The 27,247-nt window shown below is 38.3% G+C and overlaps 1 protein-coding gene across 28 annotated transcripts in view; it reads left to right on the forward strand.

The window, feature by feature from the left end:
* Window positions 1-27,247, forward strand: part of SORBS2 (sorbin and SH3 domain containing 2) — a 400,789-nt gene that overhangs the window by 252,313 nt on the left and 121,229 nt on the right. For 12 of the 28 annotated variants that reach the window (XR_010920450.1, XM_067551608.1, XM_067551604.1 and 9 more), the window contains 6 exons: window positions 780-881; window positions 1,101-1,150; window positions 11,649-11,741; window positions 21,062-21,088; window positions 22,506-22,630; window positions 24,296-24,913. Coding sequence is in view for 27 of the 28 variants with exons in the window: in XM_067551608.1 (XP_067407709.1) it covers window positions 1,141-1,150; window positions 11,649-11,741; window positions 21,062-21,088; window positions 22,506-22,630; window positions 24,296-24,913 (873 nt within the window). In the remaining variant the exon portion in view is untranslated. The remainder of the gene's footprint in view (window positions 1-779; window positions 882-1,100; window positions 1,151-11,648; window positions 11,742-21,061; window positions 21,089-22,505; window positions 22,631-24,295; window positions 24,914-27,247) is intronic. The other 16 variants (XM_067551625.1, XM_067551626.1, XM_067551627.1 and 13 more) reach the window with 11 other exon arrangements.

Consider the following 27,247-nt stretch of genomic DNA (forward strand, 5'->3'; position numbering starts at 1 on the left):
CTGGGACTTTTCAGCTTGGAAAAGAGATGACTAAGGTGGGATATGATAGAGGTCTATAAAATCATGAGTGGTGTGAAGAAAGTAAATAAGGAAGTGTTATTTACCCCTTCTCACAATACAAAAACTAGAGGTCACCAAATGAAATAAATGGGCAGCAGGTTTAAAATGAACAAAAGGACATATTTCCTCACACAGTGCACAGTCAACCTGTGGAACTCGTTGACAGAGGATGTTGTGAAGGCCAAGACTATAATGGGGCTCAAAAAAGAACTGGATAAATTCATGAAGGATAGGCCCATCAATGGGTAGTCAGGATAGGCAGGAATTGGTGTTTGCCAGAGACTGGGAATGGCCAACAGGATGGATCACTTGTTGATTACCTGTTCTATTTACTCCCTCTGACACACCTGGCATTGGCCACTGTTGGAAGACAGGATACTGGGTTAGATGGACCTTTGGTTTGACCCAGGATGACTTTTCTTATGTTCAGGCCTGATCCTACATCTTTTAAAGTCAATGGGAATTTTGCCAATGATTTCCGTGGGATCCTAGTCTGTAGTTTGTACTTTAGCAACCAATATTGAAAATCACCACGTCAGTAAAAATATCCAGTCAATTATGAATAAAGCTGCAATTCTGACACATTAACACTGGAAAAAGAGTTAATAACTTTGTTTAAAAAAAGAAAAATGTGTTCCTAGTCTTTTTTTATCTCTGTCTATGGAAAAACATCAAAGAAAACCTGCAAACAGGTTTTTTTATTTTCTACATTTCTTTAGGTGAGCTGATCTTTAGCTGATACTCTGGAGACCAAAAATCAATTGCAAATTTCATCCCACAGCCAATGTTTACAGCTGAGATAGTAAACATCTGAAAATAGGGTATGTTATAATGGAAGTGTTGACTCAACTTTAACTTCAGAGACAGGCACAAGCGGTGCCAGTTTAATTAAAGCCTGTGTTTAAAATAGGGCTATCCTTGATATGACATTGATTCACCAGTGTCTTCCCCTCCGTCCCCCCACCCCCAAACATTGATGACATTTTGTACCACATACCATTGTGTCGTGACAAATTAATAGATCATTTTGTTTTCTGCAGGAAAACTGAAGACTTTTATAGCAAATCCTCCAGTGTCAAAATGAATACAGGTATGCTGTTTCTGTGAGATTTTCCTTTACTTTTATATATTTTATTTTATAAGCAAACTAGGGCCCAAGTTATTAAATATTCATGCATAAAATACACTAAGTTGATATTGAAATTAAACTAAACAGGATGTTATTTTAATAGTATGTTTGTATATGTATATTTATGTATACCACGTATAAAATATATGTACATGTTTATGTGTATATGCAATATATATGCATGTTTGTGTATGTGTATAGTTATACGTGTGTGTATGTGTTTATATATGTGTATTTTATGTAAATATATATATTATTGTACAGTACATATATACATTCAACACCACAATGGCATAAATAATAACCAAAGGAAAATGGCATCCCTTTATCTTTGGAAAACAGTGCTATAATGCTTGCTTTTCTGTAAATATCCTATTATCATATTATATCACGAGGTGGGTTTTTATATAAAAAGATGTTGCAATTTAATAAATTAGTGATTATAGTGAATTCACAAATTGAATATGAGCCAACAATGTGATGCAGGTTTAATACAGGCTGTGGTGTATTAACAGGAGATACATAACAGGAGATACATGTTCACTGAAGGCGGGATAAGAAATAGTCAAATTAATCTTCAGCAAGGGAGATTTAGGTTAGATATGAGGAAAAAAATTCTATCTATAAGGATTATTAAGTACTGGAACAGGTAACCAAAAATTGTTGTGAAATCCCTCTCATTGGAGGATTTTAATAGGTTAGAAAAACACCTGTCAGGGACTGTCTAGCCTCAGCACAGAGGGAAGGACTAGATGACCTCTCAAGGTCACTTCCAACCCTACATTTCTATGATCCTATATGCATTTACATCATCTTTCATGTTGCTATGATAGAAAAGTCAAATCTGGTCTTAACTAAAACACAAATTGAAGAACATTTACTTTATGGTCCATTACCAAGTATAAAGAAGAGCTGTAGCTTGATCCTACAATATTGAAGTCAGTGGGAGTTGTGCCACTGTCTTTAATAGAGGCTAGATAGGCCTGAATAGAGTAGACAGATGAAATCCTGGTCCCACTGAAGTCAATGGCAAAATGTATAGTTACTTCATTTGGTTTCACCTGATGTGTATATATACATAATTAATACTACACAGGTTTACTCTGAGTGGATTCTGTAAACACAATAATAAGTAGCACAAGCAAATCTGCTCAAGTAACTTTTTATTCAACTGAAGCTTGTATTGTTTTATATTCAGTAATTGATGCTATTTATTGTAATAATGTTCAAAATTTCCCTCTGCCCAGTTTTATGCTTGTTTTTTGGTGAGAGATGAAGTTACAGTCAAAATCTATATCTATATATTTATATTTTTGAAATTAAGGTAGTTCTGAAGCACTCCTTAGCTGACGGAGTTAGGATGAGAGGTAACTCCGCTTTTTACTACAGTTTACTACACATTTTACTACATCACACATTTTACTACAACTCAATTGCAAATTGCAATCTCATGGGTTAAAATCTTGTAAATATTATTTTGTGGCTCTCACTCACTTTAAAAATGTCACATTTCATTACTCTAATGTCACAGATGTGAATTACAGCCTCCTCATGATATCATAGCTATGACATATGGATTTATTGTTCAAACTTCCAGTGAGATTTTTGCTACAAGTTTCAAATTCTCTAGAGAAATACATTAGCTTCTTTTTTTTTTTTTAAAGGTAATCAATGTATCTGAATTCCTTTTGTTTGTGGATTTTAATCCTAATGCCTCCATAGCAGACTTTGAAAACCACCTACTGAAACATACAAGGATTGCCTAAACAAACATGTCATCATGAACTTACCCTGAATTTAAACCTACAAGTCCAGGAGCACATCACTTACTTGTGAATATCTGTAGCAATTATCCACAATTACCAGTTCCACTAAAAGAAAAAATTACACAATAAAATAATATTCCACATTTAGTTCTATTGATGTAGTCTGCATCCTCATGCAAAAACTAAGATGGATTAAGCATAGGTATTGGGAGTTATCCCTGGCATAGCTCCAGGAGTAGGATACTGATACATTACATCACTTTCACTAAACATGAGAGTGGTTGAGATAAGTGATACTCAACATAGTTTACTTGGTTACATAGAGCTTCCCAACCTCCTGCACACTGCACCCTGAGTGCTGTTAAACCAAAATAATAGTGCAGCAACCTGTGGATTTACTAATGCTTCATAGCAGGAGTCTGTGCATGTATGCTGCTGTAGGTATTATATACTACTGAGTTATCACCAATATCTAGTAAAAACTGGGATGAACCATAAACTGCTGGTCTGCTTGAAGGCTAAATGGGGTCCTCTGTAGCTCTGGTGAACCCTGTTAAGTCATTAGACTCAGGCAAATTAATCTTAAAAAAAAGAAAAAGTAGACCTATTTCTTAGAGTAGAGTCTTCCAGTCCAGTGTCCCCTGGGGCTGCAGACTTGGCAGGCTATCTCAGCCAGGAGATAATATAGTCTACAAAGGGTGTGTTCAATTTTCACTTTCTACCATGCTTTCTATATATGGAAGGATTTGTTTATTTGTTTTGAGTTTTTTTTATTTGACGTTAATTCTTTTCCAAACGCTAGAAAGGCAACACCCCCAATTTAACAGCTAAAGGCAGCAGAACATTTTTGTAAAAAGCAAAGAAATAAACAAGTTGTAGGGGGAGATTTTCAAAAGCAGAAAGGGGTGTTACACACACAACTCCCTCATAATGTATACAGAGAAAAATATCTACATCTTTGCCACCTCTCTGTTGTTTGCCCCACTTCTGGAGCTAGTGATAGGTGCAAATCACTTAGACTCAGTCTCTCTAGCCACTCTCTCAGATACCCAAATGCGTGTCTGAGTTCCTTATAGGGCAAGCTAACATTCCACCGTTAACCTCCAGTCATATGCCCTCTGCTGCCACTCCCACACCTGTCCATGACGGCTTTATTACAGGTTTACAAAAACCAAGAAGCTAGCATAACTCAAAAGATCCTACACCAAGCTGCTGCTCACAAGGCATGAAAGAAACATACAATTCTCTCCCATGAACTGTTCCCCTCTCACCTCTTGTTTTATCATCCTATTAAATCTGCTTTCATGTTGATGTTATCCTATCTGCGAACTGCATCTAGATTATTTATAAATGATCATTCACTATGGTATCTAGGATGATAAATACTTATCTATATTCATTAGATTGGAATCTTCCCAGTACAAGGACATTTTTTTATCTTGTGCCAATTAAGTCAAGTGCACACCTATGGCACTATATTAATAATAATAATAAAGAAGCTGTGGTAAATTCTGAAAATTGAAAACAGTTATATATAGGCAAAACAAAAGATGACCTTTGCTTGCAATTTTGCATACAATTTTTTTAATGTAATTTTTATTTTTTTTCTTGTTGTACTGCACTATAAAGAACTTAAGTAGTGTTCAGGGTTCACTTGAAATCTGCTGTAGAAAGAATTCTTCCTAGATGGAAGTAATTCCATTGTTACTTCACCTATATTTAAGACAAATAAACATATTTTTTTTTTAAATCACAACTCAGCTACTCAATAACTGCTTAAAATGCTTACCAACTGCTTAACGTGTAGGGTGGGATTGTTCAAAGTTTTCAGCATTGATAACAATCTCACTGACTTCAATTGGAACTGCGTTAGGGCACCAGTGAATCCCTTAGAAAATCCCAACCATAATTATAATAATGACCAAACACTTCAAAATGGCTAACAATAGGCTATGAGAAACTGTGTAAGCATTTTCTCTTGTTATAGTCTTTCAACACTGGAACAAAATAGCTGCAAGAGAGATATCCTGGATATGTTGCCTCAGCACAATATTTTCTTATGGACAATGTTCTCTTCTGATTACTGCAAATCTGTGTAAAGCTGAGAACATATCCATGTTCCCCAGAGTAGCTTGCTAATTGAATTTTGTGCTTTCTTAAAATCACACTAAGTAGGAATGATCAGAAATATAATATTAATGATAACTTAAAATGTATGAAGTGCTTTTCATCTAAAAATCTCTTAAGCACTTTAAAAATTTGGATAAGTGTCACTATCCTTATACTAGAGAGACAAAGTGGATGAGGTAATATCTTTTATTGGACCAACTTCAGCTGGTGAGAGAGACAAGCTTTAGAGCCATACACAGCTTTTCTTCAGGTTTGGGAAAGGAACTTCCCACGTCACAGCAAAATGCAAGGTGGAACAGATTATTTAGCATAAGAATGGACTGAGAGTTCAGATATAGAGTGTGAAAAGTATTCACCCACAGGCAATGGGGTGTTTTTGTCTTTTATCATTTTCCTATGTGAGTTAATTCAAGAGCATAGTGATTGTCTTATTTCATGCACATAATTGTTATTAGGGCATTAGTGCACTGATGAGATATGCCATATGTTGTGATAGGCATGTGTAGGACCCATGGATCTTGAAAGGTGTGGGGGATGTTGATCATTGTAGCAGAGGAGATATGTCTGCAGGTTTTGCATCTGTTGTTCTGGCAGGATCTGGTGCTCCTTTGAGTTGGTGTGTCCTGGTCTTTGGGGAACTTGCTTCTGATGAGAAGTGTGAAGAGGTTGAGGGGTTGTTTAAAGGCCAGAAGTAAGGGTTCAGGAAAGGTTTCTCTCAGGATGGGGTGAAAACTTTCCTTAAAAAACAAAGACTGAACCATTATGGATTTACAGAGTGAATAAATGTACTTACCACATATTTCATAGCAATATGCAAATGCTGATATTGTCTTTTGGCACAGATGGATAATGAATAGGTCTAAGTTAATTTGCAAAAACAAATCCTTGGTGTCCACCCATAAATATTTTAGTCAGGAGTTTTACAGGGATAATATGCTTGGTAAGTGCATCTAATTTTAAAATGACTGAACAAGTCAGCTGCTTGTAGTAAATTAAGCACATAAAGAGCAGCCAAGGAAAGGGAGTACACAGTTCTTGAAGGCTTCAAAACATATGTGCATTAATTTTATTAATGTAAGTCATCACATAATGTACCTCCTAGCAATTTATCCAATTTGTCTGGGAGACAAGAACAGAAATACTTGGTCCCTGTAGAGTCTCTGTCTCGGTCATACAGTCATTTTTGGTTGAATGAAGGAAATTATATTATCTTGATCCTCTAAGTCATCCCTCTTCTACAGAATTTATTATTAATAATTATTATTTGTATTTTGATAGGACCTGGGGACCAACTGAGAACAGGGCCCCATTCCACTGTACTGTACAGGCACTGTACAAACAGAGTAATAGACAGTGCCTACCCAAAAGACTTCAAGATCTAAATAGACAAAACAGATAAGGGGCAGGGGAAAGAGATTCAATATACAAGTAGAGTGAACAGAGTGATGGCTGGCAAATGTCATGTTAGGGCCACTATTTTGGGGAGAGAAGGTTCTTTTTAATTCTTTGGGTGGAAATTAGAGAAGGTTCTTTTTAATTCTTTGGGTGAAAATTAGTAAGGGGGGGTTTAGATAAACAGAAAGGCAAAAGGAGAGGGATTTAGGCAGGGGAGCACTCAGGGCAAGTAAAGTGAGGCTGAGATGAAGAGACAGTGGGTGGAAGGCAAGAAATAGTTGGAAGAAACAGTCAATGTCCAGAGCAAAAACTGGTGAAAACAGTCTAACATCATCAGTATCCAACAGTTTCTTCTACAGAACCTACTGCCACTGTTTCTGTCTGCTCCTGCCAATCATTGTTTCTCTGACCTTTGGGGGCTGGCTTCTGCCTGGAATTCATTTATTCCCACAGCCCAAATGACTCGGGAGAAGAGGATGCTCCCAGAAGGAAGAGAGGGCCATCCCTGCAGAAGTTCTAAATCAGAGTGGGGAGGGGGGCCCCAGCTATCTTTCACCCTCCTTGTCCCTGTCCCGAAAGTTCCAATACATAATAAAGCTAATTATTAGTCTGCTCCTCTTTCAATGGGAGTGTCCTGTGCAAAGGGCTTGCAAGAGCCTTTGATAGCCTCTGATCAAAATGTGGCTCCTGATTAGAGCTGAGCGTGCTATTTAGGGAATAGATTATTCAGTTATTAAGTACTACTTAATGTTTATGGTGTGTTGGTGCCTAGAGGTGGCCTAAACAGAATCAGGGCCCCATTATGTGGGTGTTGTACAAACCCATATAAATATTTTAAATAGATGTACGTAATGTAAATATCAGAGTCCTCATTTGCCTCTCAACATAACTGTTAAGTAGTATGGGGGTTACTGCAGACATGGGTAATCAATCAATGAATTTAGCCCATGTTACTGTTTGTGAATCATATATAAAGAGGCTTCCTCTTCTTCTCGTCCCAAAGCATCTTTACATACATGCGGAGCAATACAGCATTCCTGTCCATGTCTTGTTTCTCCATTATGCCAGCCTGGTGATCAGCCTCTAGGTCTGACTGACCTTTGTTGCATTTGCATCATTTTCTTTGGCATTCAATTATCTGTTTCTCTTCTACAGTGTCCCCACCATTGTAATCTTTTTGATTGCAGCCAATCCTGTACCATGATTTCACATTCTACTCTTATTCTAACTTCTTCATTTGTCTTCAAAACATTCTACCTGCCATCTTCTGAATAACTCTCATCTCTGCCACCTCTAGGCTTCTGACGTCCATTTCGTTTAATGCAGCTGTTTCTAGTCTGTACAATAATACTGTTAATACACTAGTTTGATTAATTTTCATTTTGGTATCAAACAAAGGATTTTTATCAGTCCATAATTACATCTACTTCTGTACAGTATTTGTACCTAAAGCACATCTCCTTTTAACTTCATCCTTGATGGAACTGTCGGCATTGATCAAGCTTCCTAGATACTCACAAGATTTTACTTGTTCTACAACGTCACCATTGCTGCATTTCAACACTTTATCTATTGTCCCTTTTCCAATATACAATCACTTTGTCGTCTTGGCATTTATAGTAAATCCAGGCTCACTACACCAATGTTCCAAGATGGTGAAGAGTATCATCAATTCAAATGTCTGCCAATTATCCAACGTCATCTGCATAAGATAAAGAGCTTAACTCTAGATCACCCAATGTCATGCCCTTCAACTTGTCTACCATTCTTAACATCCAATTTAAGAATATGACGAAAACTGATGGTGATTCTCTACCCCTTTTCTTACACCAAACTTTGACTTGAACTAGTTGCTTAATTTTCCACCAAGTTTTGCAGAGAGACTTAGATTTTTTAAATAACTTTGTTATTCAGAATTATCCAACAAACATGAGCATTCCATAAGCAGAATTATTGGTGCATGAAATGTTTATGGATGTCTGGTGGAGCAGAGGATTGTGGGTGATGCAATATGAAATAAGTTCTGAAATGTAGGTGAGATGAAGTAATGTAGGGCCTAGAAGATGAGAATGAGCTGTTTCATTGTTGTATAATTTGAAAGTTGCACACAAGTGACCTGTTCCCCCAGTCTTCACACAGACAAAATAGTTTTTTCCTGAGTAAGCATTGCAAGATTGGGTCCAAGATGAATAAAAGAAAAATAATTAAAAATCTAATATGATACAAAAGTGTAGAATATATGGTATCTGTTGTACTGTATTTCAATGCAACATTAGTTGATGTCTAATTCAATATTGCTTATATATATGCACAGTGTGTTCATATAAATTGATATCTGTGTTTATATAGATACATGTCATATACCTACACTGTATATTGCAATGTATATATTATCTTATAGATGATGGGATATGTAAGAGACAGTGTCAAACACATCATTAGATAATGAGCCAAATAGAGTCCTGCTATATAAATCCATTGACTCCATTCAGTTTTTTAGTGAGAGACTTCTTTCTGATGTGTCTTGCTGATGGGTTATGCCCATATACTCAGGGGGGCTAACTGGTGGCCATATTTGGAGTCAGGAAGGAATTTTCCTCCAGGTCAGATTGACAGAGGCCATGGGGGTGGAGGGCTTCGCCTTTCTTAGCAGCCTTGGGCATGGGTCACTTGCTGTTTTGAACAAGAGTAAATAGTGGATTATCTGTAACCTGAAGTCTTCAAATTAAGATTTGAGGACTTCAGTAGCTCAGCCAGAGGTTGTGAGCCTATTACAGGAGTGGGTGGGTAAGTTCTGCGGCCTGCAGGAGGTTGGACTAGATGATCATGATCATGATAGTCTCTTCTGGCCTTGAAGTCTATAAATGTAAGTTATACAAGGAATGAATATGGGATAATGTTTCTTGAAATTATAATAGTGAACTGTTTGTTCAGAATGATGTATTGTAATGATTTGCTGAGTTGACTTTGGCTTGAAAATGCAGTGGTCCAGCCTGACTCATTCCCAAGCAGTGTAAGCAACACTCTTTCCCGCAGAGGCAGTCTACATCCCAGTGTCCCCTTTTCCTGCTCTGAAACTAAATGAGAACGTTTCTAAAAAAGCACAAGCTTGTATTATATTTGGTTAGATGATGTGACAACACAACAAAATCATATGCCACACTATTGGCATTTACCAATCAAATAGAGTATCCTTTCAACATCTTGCAATGCTTTCATGTTTGAGAAAAATAGATATGAATACATTATGGTAATGAAGATGCAATGAAATAAAAAGGATTTTCTACTATGATCAGCAGTTCCAATGAGATCTGTCATCTCATGTTAGTCAGGGGAAAAGGACAAGAATGGAAAAAGTTATAGTAAATTATCTCTCTGATGTCATAGTTCTGTCAGTAATTTCCAGCAAATGTGCAGGCATGATGGCTTTTATTTCAGATGCACAATACTAATTAATTCCAAGCAATACATTGTTTAGGATTATTGCACTTATTGGATGACTGAAATTACTTGACCTTTTGCCTCATGCCTCAGAACTGGAGGTGACTTTAGACAGGCTTAAGCCTGAGGACAGTAACTCAGATGTTTGTCAGCATCAGCATCAGTTTAACACACATGCCACAAAATCCAGTGTCAATATGCTCTGATATTTTCAATGGAATGTCTGAGCCAGTTTACAAATATCCAGAGCATTAACCCTTTGACCTAGGTTAAAGATGCCCCTGTGGTTCAGCTCACACCTGATGTATATAATAATCTCCCATAGACACATGGCATGCCTAATTTAAACATTTATGTCTATCGCAGAACTGAAATTGTAAGGTGGGATTTTTCCAAGGAGCTTTAAGGCACCCAACTCCCATTGATTTTAGGTCTCATTGACTTTAGCTCCTTTGAAAATTTCGGCCAGAATGAATAATTAGGTAAAGAATTTTAATACTAGCAAACAGTAGAGAAAAATCTGATTCTAAATAGAAGTACTCAAGCAGAACATTTTCTGAACTGTTGTTGCAAATATGGTAGAGAGTAGTGACTGCCCCATCATGAAAGGCCCAATCCCATGACATGTGAACTGCTGCCAGTAACAGTGATACAGTGCCAGTGGGCACAGAATCTCCATAGAGTTTCCAGCCGTCAGTCAGTAAGAGAGAAAGAAGAAGGGATCACATGGAGAAGAAAAGAAGGATTATCTGAGATGATTTTTCCCCCAGCTCCCCAAGTGCTGAGGAGGGAGGCAATTGTGTGTTGTAAATTCTCCACAGTGATCTTAGATCTGTCCCAAACTTTGATCTTATATCAGTCATGGTAGGGAGAGAGCACCTTGAATTAATCTCCACTCATTCTCCCATGACATTGCTGGGCTCCAGAGTCAAGATTATCAATCTTTCATTAAGTAGAGTTACCAGAATGAGCAATCTTTAAAAAGAACAGGGATATAGTCTCCATCCTCTTTCCTACCAAGGAAAAAATGAGTAATTTTTGTCAACTGTTGTTTAAAATATTCTTTATAAATCCAGAGTACAGTACAAAACCCACTGTGTCTTGTAATAAAACATAAGCCTGGCTTGTGAATAGTGCCTTTCTCTTGCATACAATAAGATGGCTTTACAGTGCTGATTATTGACAAGTATTATTCAACATTTAATCCTTCATCTTGATTAGCTATTTGTTGTGAATTATTAGCTATACCTAAGACTAAGATTTTATCACTGGTATTTTCAATAAAAGTCACAGGCAGGACACAGGCAATAAATCATGGTGGCCCGGGTCCTGCAGATCGGAGCTGCAGCCCAAGTCCCAGTGCCCAGGGCTGACAGCCCGAGCAGAGTCCAGCCACCTGTGGTTGAAGTCGTAGAGGTCACATAAAATCACAGAATCAGAGACCTCCATGACCAACTTGTAGCCTTAGCTATACATAAGGAGTCCTTCTGGTACCAGAATGCACACATAGTGACAATGTATTAAGTATTGAATACTTACCATATTGGATATCCTGAGCTAGTGTATTCTGCTAATCTGTGGATTTTACAAATAGACAAATAGCAGCAGCAATTCCTAACTGCATGTGGTTTTTGATGTATGTTTGGCATATCTCATGTCATGTAATATGTGGCATGTGCTTGCTTCCTTTGTCTTGCGCATGTGTCTATATCATTTTATGCTTCCAGATAGCGGTGGGTGTGCTCGCAAACGTGCTGCAATGTCTGTCACATTAACAGCTGTGAAGAGAGTTCAGAGTTCTCCAAACCTATTGGCTGCAGGTATAACTAACCACTGGGATACCCCCCTTGAATGGCTTTGTGTAACATTGTATATTTCTGTAGAATTACACTGCAAGGAGGAGGAGGGTAACCAAAATGGCTACTCTACTGGCAAGGTCGAATTTATATAGTTTTATGATGCCGGCTCCTCTTAACGTATTTTGTTTCTGAAGATGTAATCTTACTTTTCCTCCGAATATGTGTCGTAGACATTGAAGAATAGGTAAAACCTCCTGGGAAATTTTGAAAATCTGTTTTAATAATAAAATTAAAAAGTCTTGCCTCTATAAGTATTTTGGGTATTCTCTCCTTCCCACGTGCCTCCTTTTACCCACTTATTTTGTTCATAGGAAAACGGGGGTTTGTTTCTTAAAAACTCAGTGGCTTCTGTTAAAGTTTATAATTCTCTGCTCCCAATGTTTCAACCAGTTTTTGAGACTATTGTGGTATCACAAGCAGAAGATTATCATTTCAATTGTGAAATAAGCAATAGGAGCCAAATGAACTTTTACTAAACAACAATTCTCTTTTCAAGAAAATGTTCCTAGAAATTTAAAAACAGAATAAAAACACAAAAAATATTCAATATAGAGGTAAAACTATTTCTTAATTAGAGGACTATATTCAGAGCTGGTTTGAACAAGTAAAACTTGAATGCATATCTGTTGGCCATATTCAGTGGTGACTTAAATCATGGTGTAAATTACATGCTAGGTGTAAATAGGTCAGAAAACCTGTGTGAGTATCTTGCACCAAATTGGCATTCGGTGGCTGTGCCAAACAAGTATAATACTCAAAGGAGGCAGAAGAGTGAGTGAACAAGGTCTAAGATAAAATTGTTTGTTTACTTGTTTTCCATTGCATCATTGTGACCATTCAATTAGAAAAAATGGTCAAAAATCTTGAGGATGAACTGTAAACATTCTTTACATAATGGGTGCACAATTTCTCACAAAACCTAGGAGTTTATCATAAGATTATACTGATGTTTCAACATATTTTCAAAGGAAGTAGCTTCCACACTTTGTCACCAGAGTGAAACTACTGTAGCAATTACAGTGCATTCACGATAAGATATAATGTTAGCACATTGGATTGAAAAATCTCCACCTGTGCACAGCTCTGGTTAAGGGGCTGTCAGAAAATGTAAACCTCTTTATTTAGAGAGAAATACTAGGTTGGACATTACATTTCACTCCTGACTGAAACTTGCTATGCAAACTGTCAGCCTGGCAGCACTTTCTGGAGTGTGTAAAGGACACAAAAGACATAGAGCAGTTGTTTTAGACCATTTATACAATTCCAATGCACAAACAGTTTTTGGTATTTTTAACTTTGTTTATAGAGGGTCTAAATTGTGGACTAGCTCAAAAAATAAATACAAAATAGGAAAAGTTTATTGTAAATTTCATAAGGATTCTTCAGATGTGAGAATCTAATCCACAAGTACAAGAATCTAATTGAAATGAGTTGGACTACTTTCAAAATCAGATGGTACTTGGTGTGAGTAAGGGCAGTAGAATTAGTCTTTTAGGGTGTTATTTTGTATGCATACATTATAAACTTCAAAAAAATGCATATTATTGGCCAGATATTCCAAAGCACCGCTTGCAAAGTCAGTATGATTTATCATGTAAACATGCAAACTTAGACTTTTGAAAGATCTTTTTTACTGCACTTGGTAGTTCATAAAGGTAGTTATGGTCTATACTGCCAATTCTTGTTTAGATAATTTTAGTTAGTGGATTATTAACCTAGTTGATTAGATTGTTGTGCATGATGAATCCTTATGAAATTTTTCAAAAGGAAGAAGAATTCCATAAATGTACATAACATAAATTAGTCCACCTTTAGACCATCTAATAATCACACACCCCAACACACCCTATGCCAATATACTGTTTATATGGACATTGTTTCTGTTTTTCTCTTTGAATCTACCAAACACTCTAGCAACATCCTGTAGTTTCCCACATTCAGCACCATCCAAAAAACTCATATATATGGTTCCTTTGTTTTTGAATGAAGCCTCTCCATGCCCTCTTAAAACAGTATAATTTCTTCTGGTATCTAGATTTAAGACAATAAATTATAGAGTTTACTGAAAAAACAGGCAACAATATTGTTTATTTTATTCCCTATCTGATGTAGCAGTGATTTAAATAACCACAATGTAGTAATTGTCACAGCACAATGTAATCCTTCATAAAATGTAATATAATTGAGCAATAAACATTGGTTACTTACTGTGTGATATTCTGAGGTGTACATAGGTGACAGTAGGAAAGTTCTGAGTATGTAATTTCAACAAAACAGTTAGTACATATTTTATAGATCTTTTGCAACTGTGCAACATTAGAGGAATTTTATTAGAAACAAAGTTTTTTCTGTATAGTGTAAACTGACTCTTCTGAGACGATAACAATTACTGTTTAGCTTCCTTAAATTAGATTAATTTCTAATTTACATTGTTGTGCAAAATTAAGCACTCGGGATCTTTTCAAGGGGAAAAGGCAGTATGCCGCATTTATTGACAAAAGCTAAAGTAATAACTAACTTAAACCTATACATACACACATACACACACATACACGCGCCCAAACGTACCAGAAAGCGTTCTATAGTTATATATATAGCTACCAGTCCTGGTTGTGGCTTGAGATCGTAGCTAGGGTCCGTTGCTGGAGTTCGTGGCTCGTGGCAGCTACCTGGCCAGGGAAGCTGGGCACGAGGAGAGCAGGGTCCTTGTCGGGCGCGCACCGACGCTCTTCTTTAGATGATGTGTAGAACGCTGTTTTTCCCCCCAAAGCCTTGAAATCTCACCCAGTCTTTTATAGGTTTTTCAGTTCTGCTGTGTCACATCGCTTCTCTGTGACCCTTGATTGCTGGTACAACAGCAGACGTGACTTTCAGCTTGTTCTTTGATGTCTTGATTAAGTTTGATTAAGTTTGATTAAGTTTTTCTGGGGTGGATCCTTCTTTGCTTTTTGGGGCTATGTTCACACTCTTCAGCCTAGGATGGACTTCACACTTCATCAGGAAAACTTCATCAGGACAAGCTGGCAGTTTGGGTCTGACTCACACACACATACACCCTCCATTCATACCTTGTTCAGATAACTACCTTATTCATCTAAAGGTTTAGAAAGGGTTTGACACAAGATGGAGTACATAGGGTCAAAATGGGGTTTTTACACAAGATGGAGTATGACTGATAGAAGTTCAAATGTTACATGATTTCAATAATAACTATATAGAGGTTGACACAAATAAGGGTATGAATTAAAAGATATGAATTAATCTACAGGGTTACAATTACAATTTTATTCCTACATTATCCCCCTTTTGACCCTTCACCTCACATGTGGTGAATGGGTCACATTTTACTGAAACAATATTCGTTAGCCAGGAGGGTGGCCAGTGGAAGGGAGACGACGTTCATTACAATTTATGTAATTGTTTTAAGGCAATATATTGAGATAGAATATGAGCTTGTGGTTTTAACCTTGAATACATTCTTTTCATCCAGCAACACATGAAACACATAACAATTAACATTACCACTATTAAAGCAAAGAGAATAACAATAGGATGTAACCTAATTTTTAAAAATGATGACCAGGAGGGGGACCATCCCCCAAAAATGTCATACCAAATGATGTGTCATTATTTGTTTTGCTTGTGCAGAAATTCTTAGAATTTCTGCTCCCTGATGCAATATGGCTATACTGCGGGTTTCTACTTGGGTGCGGGTAGTTGTGGTCAGGTGGCTAATTTGCTCATTCTTTTGCATTAATTTGTACAGGGTTGTCCCATTAATTCCCAATGAAAAATTAAAACATAGAACATTACTTGCTTCTAATCCATCAATTGTTTTATCTTCATGAGATGGAAAGTAATATGTTAGTCTTGGAGTTTTTAACATAGTTACATTGCACATACATTGTTGCACAGGGGGCTCTGAGATATATTTGTCTTGCCAAACAACTTTTTCTAACCCAATTACACAAACACAAGTTTTTTCATCATAGTACACCTTTACAGTATCATTATTCAACTCGTCCCAATAACAAGTTGCCAAACTCTTATGTTGTAATGAACAGAGTTCTTCTAATATAGATAAGGTAGGGCATATCCATTGTTGTGGGGTCCACTTTAAACATGAACGATGATCTATAATGTCTCCTTGGCTATTTAGATAGGTCCCTGCCAATCGAGGGACCCAGATATGTTTGCCCTGGAGAATTGGGAGGGCTTTGAATGGCCACAGGATAGCCCTGTGACTGTGGGGCTGTGCCCTGATTACTTGTATAGATATATGCCCTGTAAGAGTGGATGTATATACTTTGGAGTTTAGCACATTATACCATCCAGGAACATAGGATGACACCCACGGTTGTAATCTGTTACAGGTCCAATGTGGGTGCTTACTTCAAATACACAATCATGATCACTGGGTGTAATATTTACCCATACTTGTAATGTGATTAGCTGAATTGGTCCATGCAGTATGTTATTATATACAGGTATTATTTCAATTTGGTTCCACGTGGTGAAATTAAACCACTGGATTCCCCAATGCGCATTGGTTGTTTTTATAATGATTAATTGCACTAGTAGCCCCAGAAATGGTGTCCACATCTCTGCTGCTGATGTCCACCTAAAGAGAAAGAAACGCTTGCGCTGGAGAAATGTCTTTGTTAGTAGGTTACTGTACCGAGACTGTCCATAAGGGTGTGTGGAGGGTGATCCAGGTATGAATGCTTAGCTTCCTGTAGCTACCGGACACTTTATGAGGCTCAGCTTCTTATGGGGATACCTGAAACATGCTCAAGTAAACATTGTATTTTACATGACGTATCTGACACGCATTATCATGATTCTGCCATACTGATGTCACCCAATATACGAAATGTCCCCCCACTCAAGCCAGCCTGCGTGACACCCCCAACGTGAGACTGGTGTAGAAAGGAGCAATCGGAGCTCCTGAATAAACCTCAGGTTCCCTCTTTATCCAGACAGCGTGACACCCCACCACGCAAAACTGATGCAGAAAGGGGTGCATCATAGGAACTTTCCCTCTTCAGTTTTTAACATGTTTCAAGGCTTTTACATAATATCAGGCACACGGCACATTTTTACATTTCTCGCACTAACAACAAACTAACTACAAGACTTAACAATGGCACACACATCATTAGCAAAATCATGTTTAGCTAAAACAGGCTTTTTCCTTGCAAGGTTCATCATGGAGGTAACAATGTTATTTGTTTACAAACAGTTATAATAGTTTAGTTAGCTCAATGGTGACACATACTTCACCACTGGTTGTTCTGTTACCTTTACATTACCCTCCTGCTCAGACTAAGCTTTGGGCCCCCACTCTGGCCCCCTCCAAAGAAACATTTTTTTGTTGAGCCCTAACAGATTCATTCCACATGTGGCTCCAATGCAGAGCCATCCAGGCACACCCAACTTACTTTCAGCTGGCCACACCCGAGAGGAATTCTTCTTGCAAACAGCTATGGGTGGATCTTTCCCCCCCCTGTCAGGCAGGTAGTATGCATCAACACCCCCACTAGTTAGTTCACTAGTTCCCAGACGCTTAACTGCTATCCCTTTCCAGTCTGGACTAGGTTTTAAAGAGATATCAACCATTTTCACTAGCATCTCATAAACAGGGTTCTCATGTTCTTCTATTGCTAATATCTGACTCCACATAGCATCAGATGTACCTGAGTCCATTAAGAGACTACAAGATACATCCAAAGCATTCAGAGGTGAGAGTTTGTCTGCCACCCTCTGTTTTCCCCAGAGATCAACAGCACATCTGTTCTGCTGTGTAGCTTTAGGTGCCCAGTCTTTTTTCTGAAACTGAGGCACTATCTGTTCACTTTCAGAGCTAACAGCCTGGAGACATTCAGGTTCCAACACCATTGTTTCCCCACTATAATGATTAAGCACAGCCACTTGGTTACAGGGCTGTTTAAGCTTTCTAATAATCTTCACCCCATCTGGAACCTTTTCCAAGGTATCCAAACTGGACTTTTTTATAACAGAGTCAGTGAATCCATCCACATTTGGAAAACTTTGGCAGTTAGAAACTGAACCACTTTTCCCAACATCTAAGCTGTTGCTTGCTACAGGCAATGACTCATCCTGAGCTGGCTTAATCAATTCACTTTCACACCCTTTAGTTGCAGAAAACTGCATGCAAAAGCCAGCAGGAGGTTTTATTCCTTCAGGAGCAGTTTTAGGCAACAAATCATTTTTCACAGAAATTCCTCCCCTACCCTTTTCATCCAGGGCCTGCTCCAAAGAAACATTTCCCTGATCCCCAACAGACTCTTTCTGGGTTTCTGTTAAGTCCAGGACCAGATCTGATACCACTGGCACCCCCTTAACTTGCATAAACTGAGAAGCACACCCTGTCTGCTCTTTAGACAGATGATTGGAGCTAAACTCTCTCTCTGCAGACAAACTGCTATTCTTAACCTTCCAACTATTTGAAATTTCCCCCTTTTTGTCCCAGTCCATATGGCTGTTCCCAGCCAAACTTTTGGAGACCGGGGTGGCTTTCCCCATGGGCAAGCTATTGCCCTCAACAGACACGGGCTTAGGAACCTTTTCTTCCTGGATCTCAGTTGAATCCAGACCCACAACTGATAAATCTTTCACCAGCATAAGTTGAACAGTACTTTCTGCCTCCTCCACAGACAGTACTCTGGGGATTACTTCCCCCCAGCAGATACACTGCTACTTGTAACACTCAAACAATTTGAGGTTTCTTTTTCTAAATGCTCATTTTCCTCTGAGAGGTTATTTTTCTCTTTTCCTTGAGTTCTAGATTCTCTCAACATATCTTTAAGAATTTCCAATTGGTTCTGTAAGCCTGCAGCCAAGGCTTTCCATTTTTCAGTTTCCTGGCCAGATTTCTGGACTTCTTTTTGGAGGGAAGCAATATCTTCCTGACAATCAGTCAGGCGAATGTAGGCATCATTACAGGCTTCCCATAAAAGCCAGATTGCTGCTGCATCCTTTTTTGTGGGACTTGTGGGTTTATATATTAGGAGGTATTTAGCCAATTTATCCTCCAGATCAGCTATAGTATGGACATCAGACAAAACTTGCTGAGTCCAGGGACTGTGTCCAAATTTTTCTAAAGTAGTGTGGAACGGGGTTATTTCTTTTACAAAGTTTAATTTTTGGATCTCTTTTTTAGAAGAGTCCTTAGGGGTTTGCTTACGCTTAAACATAAACATAGTGCTATCACTAAATATAATGCTCTCAATAGAACCGGGGTCCTAAACCTGGTCCTAAATCCGGCTATTCTACAACCGGTGGTGTGTAAACCAATATTTTATTTCACAACTTTCTGCCCAGTGGCAATATATATTTTTCAATAAAGCTGGTATACTAAACCAGGCTTTAATTCCGGCTATTCTACAACCGGTGGTAACACACCAAATATTAAATAGTTATTTCTCAATAGAGCAGGTATTCTAAACCTGGCTCTAACTCCGGCTATCCCTACAACCGGTGGTGGCACACCAAGTATCAAGCGCTTATCTTATACTTATATAACTGCAGCAATACTTCACTCACTCTCAATCTCTCTCACTTCCCCCCCCTTCGCATTCTCCACCAATAATGTTGTGCAAAATTAAGCACTCGGGATCTTTTCAAGGGGAAAAGGCAGTATGCCGCATTTATTGACAAAAGCTAAAGTAATAACTAACTTAAACCTATACATACACACATACACACACATACACGCGCCCAAACGTACCAGAAAGCGTTCTATAGTTATATATATAGCTACCAGTCCTGGTTGTGGCTTGAGATCGTAGCTAGGGTCCGTTGCTGGAGTTCGTGGCTCGTGGCAGCTACCTGGCCAGGGAAGCTGGGCACGAGGAGAGCAGGGTCCTTGTCGGGCGCGCACCGACGCTCTTCTTTAGATGATGTGTAGAACGCTGTTTTTCCCCCCAAAGCCTTGAAATCTCACCCAGTCTTTTATAGGTTTTTCAGTTCTGCTGTGTCACATCGCTTCTCTGTGACCCTTGATTGCTGGTACAACAGCAGACGTGACTTTCAGCTTGTTCTTTGATGTCTTGATTAAGTTTGATTAAGTTTGATTAAGTTTTTCTGGGGTGGATCCTTCTTTGCTTTTTGGGGCTATGTTCACACTCTTCAGCCTAGGATGGACTTCACACTTCATCAGGAAAACTTCATCAGGACAAGCTGGCAGTTTGGGTCTGACTCACACACACATACACCCTCCATTCATACCTTGTTCAGATAACTACCTTATTCATCTAAAGGTTTAGAAAGGGTTTGACACAAGATGGAGTACATAGGGTCAAAATGGGGTTTTTACACAAGATGGAGTATGACTGATAGAAGTTCAAATGTTACATGATTTCAATAATAACTATATAGAGGTTGACACAAATAAGGGTATGAATTAAAAGATATGAATTAATCTACAGGGTTACAATTACAATTTTATTCCTACAACATCAACACCTTTAAAATGGTCTATAAAACAATCGTTAATTCAATACAAAGAAAACTCAGTGGTGATGTATTTAGAAAATATCCTTGCATACTGAAGCATAGGCAGTTACAGTTGTGGAAAAAATAATAACGATGATATATAGCTTAAAATCAATTTCTCTGTGACAAGGCTAGTTTGACTGCAGTGGAGGCTCACTGAGTGAGTGACCTTATGGCTAAATTCTCTTGGTAGCAGCAGCTGCTGCAGACTTTATAAAGCAACACCACAATTATCCTTAAGTTTCCATTAGATTTTCTCAGATACTTTTATTTAATTAGCCCAGTACTCAAAATGATTAAATGTTGTTAGGACCGGTGATTTTGATTATTAAGAAAATGAATTAACTTGGTAAGACAATATGGATAGAATTCTGACCGAGCTACACCTGTACACACTACTGACTTCATTGGGTCGTGTGGGTGTAAATGGGTACAGAATTTGGCACCACATATGCAGAACAATAACAAAAAACAGCAGCAAAATGCATCCATCAAGACATCACTTAACTTACTACAATTTGATCAAAATTGCTGTCTTTTTTTTAAATATATGTTCTTATCAACGTATACTGTGAGTATAGTCCTACAATCCTTGGATATCTTAAAATCTCCCGAAAGTCAATGTGAGGTCTGAGAGCGCAAGTAATGCAGAACCAGACCCAATGTCACATGCAGCCTGCTGTTCCATCACCAAAAATGTTGACAGAATTGCCTACAGTATTTTAATTTCCAGCGCACACTAACCTAGCTATTTCTTTTTTTAGGACCTGATTCTCAGTCTCCAGATTCAGGTAAATAAAACATGATTTTCTTTATGCATAAATGTACCAGTATTGTAAATGTCTGAATTATAGAAATCTTCATATATATATATATATATATATATATATATAGCATCATGCCTCCCAAATGGATCCCCATGCACCTTACAAACCTTACCGATTTTTGCAAACTATCTCAAGTGAAACCTGTGACTGAGAATGTCAGGCAGAAAACCACCTGTCTGAAGTGATGTTAAGGCTTCCAGGACAATTTTGTCCAACAGTTAGTTAAATTACATATATGCCATACAATCGGTTTTATTCCTGTTTTTGTGGGTTGCACAATACATAATGCTCTCCAGTAAGTGCAGCCAGCTCTAGACTGAAATGTAGCAATGTTTTAACAGTGCATCACAACAGTACACAAAGCTCAGGACAGAAAGTCATAAATGTCTTATCAAACTCGAATTTTAGGGGAAGAATTTAGCCAGAATACTAAGGCTACTCTTAAAGAAAATGCCACTGAATCTTTAATAATTACAAGTGATTAAAACTTCAAGTTTAGGCTCATCCAAAAGATAGCATTTCCCGCAGTACAGTAATGTAATATAGTAGTATTGGCTGAAAACTAACTCGGATAGAAGGATAAAACCTTCTGATTCAACATCTTTAGTTCCAGTGACATTGGAGATTTCTCTTAAAGTCTCCAATGCAAGTATGGAGAATACATATGCCAGTCATTACCCTGAGCATCCTGGTTGCATAGTGCATCCCTTTTCCCCACCCTTTGTCTGCTTTTTTATCTTCCAGTATATAAGATATTCAGGTCAGGGATGTGTCTTCATTTATATTTGGATGATGACTAGACTATGAGGAACAGAAATCTGAGAATAGAGGGCTCTTCAGTCTGAAAGACAAAGATATGTTAACAAGATCCAATGACTGGAAGTTGGAAGATAAATTCAGACTAGAAATAAGGCACAGATTATTGTGGTGAATTCTCCATCACTGGAACTCTTTAAATAAAGATGAGATGTTTTTCTAAAAGAGATACTCTAGTTCAACCAAAGCTATTGGACTTGAAGCAAGAATGAATGGCCTGAGTTATGCAGGAGGTCAGACTAGATTATCACAATGGTCCCTTCTGGCCTTAAAATCTGTGTGTGTATGAATCCATGAATATTGTGGGAGCTATCAAAATTTAAGTAAACCAATAACAATGCTGATCTAGCCGACAATATCACTGCTTGAGAAGTTGCAGCTTCAGGCTTATCCATTTAATTCTAATTTAGATGTACATATTGTCAGTAGTAGTAGTTCTAGCTACTGGCTAGAAAGTTATACTCTCAATAGTTTGTTCAATAGGTAGATTTATTATGGTAATATGGAAATGTTGGGATTGTTTACCAAAAATTTGTTTTGATTTCCCCCCCATCCCCCACAAAAGCATGGACATCTTATAATGATGGAAGTAGAGAGACATTGAATGGAGATGCTAGTAATTCATCTCTTGCAGCAAAAGGCTTTAGAAGTGTTCGGCCAAACCTACAAGAAAAGAAGTCTCCAGCTCAGGTAAACCATCACACACAAAGTTTCATTCTTTTGTTATTAAGAATAAGTAAGGATAAGACTTTGTCACAGAAGACACGGATTCCGTGACTTCCCGAGACCTGTGAAATTATCCTGTGAAATTAACCTGTGACCTGGGGCAGCGGGGCAGAGGCTGTCAACTTCTGAGGGATGCAGAGCTCTTAGGTGGTCCCAGGGCTCTCAGAGGGCAGCAGCTCTCAGTAACTGTGGGGAAGCCCAGCTTCATGCCACCACCGGAGTCCCCATTGCTGTCAGTGCAGGCGTGGTGGCAAGGACACCGTGTCTCAGAGCCCCCAGCGGCAGCGGCAACCCCGCGACTCCATCCCACTGCCCTGCTGCTGTCAGCCGGGGTGGGTGGCAGAGGCCTCTCATCTTGGAGCCAACGCTGGCTCCCAGTCATCATGGACAGCAGGAGATCCCGGGGCTCAAAGATACACAGCTCTCTGCCAGTGGGGGTTGCCTAGAGCTCAGCTGGTCCCAGGGGCCACACAGCTCTGAGCCGCCACAGGGGCAGGTGACCCACACAGTGGAGCTCGGAAGCTTCAGGACAGGGGTGCTGGACCCCACCCCCTCTACTTTTCTCCTGCAGTGGGACTTTGGCTCTCATCTCTGTTAGCCCCATTTTGTCATAGTTATTTTTAGTAAAAGTCAGGGGCAGGTGAATTTTCGGTGAATTTTTGTTTATTGTCCATCACCTGTCTATGACTTTCACTAAAAATAACCATGACAAAATCTTAACCTTAAGTATAAGCATTAGTTTATGGATGTATTACATGCAGGTGTGATGCCCTATGGTGCATTATCCAGATGTGTTCCTGGTAGCACCTACACCTCTCATTACATGTTGTATTATATGTTTCTGATGTACCAGGACAAGTGTCTGCTGGTTCAGTAACACAAAAAGCTACTTTCCAAGAACAAGGCTGTATGCAAATAAAAATAGGCCAGGTTCAATCAAAAGCCTTATATGATTGTACTTGGACTTCAAAGGGTATTGATTAATATTTTACACTCCAAAGAAATGCGTTCTTTATGGAATAAATAATAACTGATTATAAAGTTGAATTAGATTAATTTAAGAATAACCAGGAATACTGTTCTTCAGGTAACTTTGCTAAATTGTATAACAATTATAGAAAAAAACCATGAAACAATATGGCTTAATTTAGAAACATATTTATAATAGTATTTGCATTACTATTTTAATTCAAAAGCTTTAAAAATAAGTGTGTGTATGTGTAAGTAATGTGTGTATGTTACTCATAAATATTTGTCAGCTAAAATGATATGTTGAATACATTTTATGAACTATTTAAATCTCTGTAAAATTTTACATTCTCAAACAGTAGTGTTGGTACAAAATAAAATATGTTGGATATAATGAACTCAGTCTTGATCACAACTCACTCTTTCCATTAACTAATGGAATCTGTGGTTTTCTAGACATCAAAATACAATATTATCAGGTACAATGCAGTACCTGATCCAAAGTCTTTTCACTGTAGTGAATGGAGTTTGGATCAGGCCTTTGTTCTTTTGTTTAAAGTTACAAGTCTAACTCAAGTTACTTTTCCTGCTAACATTTACTTTCTCTCTGTTTCTCCTTCAATGTTATTTTGCTGTGTGTGGATGCTTTTGGCAAATAAGGCACCCCTGCCACCCCCTAGAAAAGAAAGTTTTCATAGATCTGGAATAACTAATCACAAGGATGAAATTAATTTCCAGTCAATAACAACCAAGCCAACTAAAAAAATCCCCTCACATACTGTCTACTGTACTAACAAGGAAGCAATTCGGAGGACAATGTATTCTAAAAAATCTAACACGTGTGTGTCCTACGCACAAAGAATCACTAAACCACTGGCCTCGGTCTCTAGCACACACACAAAAGCAGTAGCTGGCATTAGTGCTACTCTTCACCAAGGCCACAGACAAGCATCTCAAAAACGCAGAGTTTCTACCCTGAAATTAACCCGGACACAAGACCCACCGAGCAGTGTTCCTTGTAGTACACAGCAACAGCCCGAGCCTAATGAAGTGCCAACAATTCCACAAAAGCCTGTCTCACCTATCTGTAACCCTGTGCCTGAGATACACACAGCATCTCTTTCCATTCAGATAGCTCCCCTCCTTGACAATAAAGCAGAGCCTGAAATCCAAGAACATCCACCTAGGCCTTCTCCAGACACTCCAAAGATGCCTCCAAAAGAAGTGGGACAAAAGTCTACAGCTCCTTCTTCTGCACAGTCCACAGAATGCAATGTGGTATATTAAACTTTTCCATCTTTTATTTTAGATCTTTCCTGAGTCACTTAACATTTTTCTGTTTAGTATACTCACATTACCATGACTATAACTTTGTTTTCTGGGTAAAACTACCTGTTGCGCTATTCAAAATAGAAATGATCTATTTAATATTTTTCAAAAGGGTACTGCAAATAAGGTTCTGACCCTAAGTTGGGAGTTGGGTTTAAGTTACATATTGAAAGTAAATTATCTGGCTCATCATATTATGCAGATGGTAAAATTATGCACAATAGGAAAGGTACTGAGTTGGAAACCCATGTATTTCTCTGTGTTTGTACAGTGCCTAGCACAGTAGGACTCTACTATTGATTGGTCCTTAAGCACTAGCATAATAAATGTGATGAATAATATGAATGGTGCACCTCCTAAGTGGCACTGCTTGGTGGGATCCTACGTTTGAAAGCTAATATGCTGCCACTAGTGCTGGAAGGAACTACTGGGAACTGGCTCCTGGTGCATCTTTGGAAAGATGCCACTAGGATTCCTACAAGTGCAGCTCTGCCAGTGTGCTGGTATAACCCCTCTCCACCAAGGCATCCTCCACTGGACCAGTTAGAGCTTCCAGCAGTGCTATTTTCTGTACTCACCAGCTCCTGGCAACCAAATTACAGCTGCCCTGTGCCCAAGAGATGGGTAGTATTTGTGCCATCTGTCTTCTCTGTGCAGGACCAGACATGACAGGGCCCTACATGTTCTAAGTTGCTCATTTTCCCAATTGCTTTTGCTTATTGAGGGTGAAATTCTTCTCTCAAACCCACATGGATTTCAGTTCCAATATGAATGGGAGTTTCAAACGGCAAGAGCAGGACATCACAGATGTAAGAACATTTTTGGATGCTCAAAATGTAAGAAGTCATAATACTGAGATCACTTGTGTATACCTGAGAGTTCGGACTAGGTTAGTGAACCTAGTTTTAGGTTGTTTGGCACACATGTGTCCATATCCTGTGCTATAAAACCCAGAAAGGAGATTCTTTCAGGCCTGTCCATTTTTTTCTTCTTTTTTGTTCAATTCTTTAAAAAACAACTGTATAAAAACAATTCAGAGAGTTCTAGTAATCATCTAAATCTCTGCTTCATTTTGGCATATGAACAGAACATGGTTCATTAGGGAAAAGAAGAGAACTTTCCCTAATACCAAACATACAGTATTTTCACTGGACTTTACATCAGCCATAATACCTTGACATAACTATCTACAGTATATGTACAACATGTAAGAGAGTAGATTTCCAATAAATAAAGGGGAAGAAGGGCATGTACTCCATGCAATTTCATTATATATCATTATGATTGTACAGGGAGAGTACTTATTACAGAGTACACTTATAATTGGTTCCTGGGTGAAAAACCTACAGGTGGAATGTCTTTAATTTTGTCTTTAAATATCTCCTCCAGCCCTACTCTCCCAAATATTGTTAAATCAAATTATTATGGCTTATGATGGGTTGAATTAGATGTTTCAGTGTATTATTTTTTTATACTCACTATCCGCTTGTGAACCTATTTCAACATTCACAGTGGAAACCATTAAAAACTGTAGTTGAACCTTAATTAACACCCTGGGTCCAGACATCACTGAATAAAAATTAGACTAGATCCAAATAATACAGCTCAGGCCCATCTCTATTAAAAACTGATTCTCTGTAGAGAAATTTGTGAGGTTTCTAGAAAAAAACAAAGGAAATCAACCTTACACATTACGGACCACATTCTTCACTGGTGTAAATCCACTAAAGTCAATAGAGGTACTCCAGGAATTAATAGTGGTCCTGTATCTTGCAAACTTGAAGCTTCCAGACAACTCTGTATGATTTCATCCATCACAACAATGCTATTCTTTGACATTGTCGTGTTTTCAGAATTTCATCTTTAACCAGATCTTTGCCTCTGGCAGCAACAAACAACTACATAGCTGCAGGAGATTTTAATATAGTTTTATTAAAAGAAAAATTGTATGCAGAATAGAGCTCTGTGACATTAAAATGGCAAATTTTTGCAAACCGTCCTCCTGAGTACTCCCTATATAAACCCAGTCAAAACACTGCATAAGATATAGGACTGATGTGGTTCAGTGATCTATCTGGGGCAGAAATAGTGATCTAACAGGTGTCATAAACTCCCTACCAACCTATCTGGGAGGTCTTGGAGAAGAACACATTGTTTTATCCTGGGGAAGGTGTATTTCATCACTCAGATGAGGACAAGGTACACCTGAGAAGTTGTTTTTAGTTTTCCAGTGTTTTCTCATGTCTCTACGTTGAGACTTAATTAAAGCGTAATATCAGCTTC

Source organism: Emydura macquarii, unplaced genomic scaffold (genome assembly GCF_026122565.2).
Source record: "Emydura macquarii macquarii isolate MOO-44397 ecotype Brisbane River unplaced genomic scaffold, CSIRO-AGI_Emac_v2 contig_1363, whole genome shotgun sequence".
In the NCBI taxonomy this organism is placed as follows: Eukaryota; Metazoa; Chordata; order Testudines; family Chelidae; genus Emydura; species Emydura macquarii.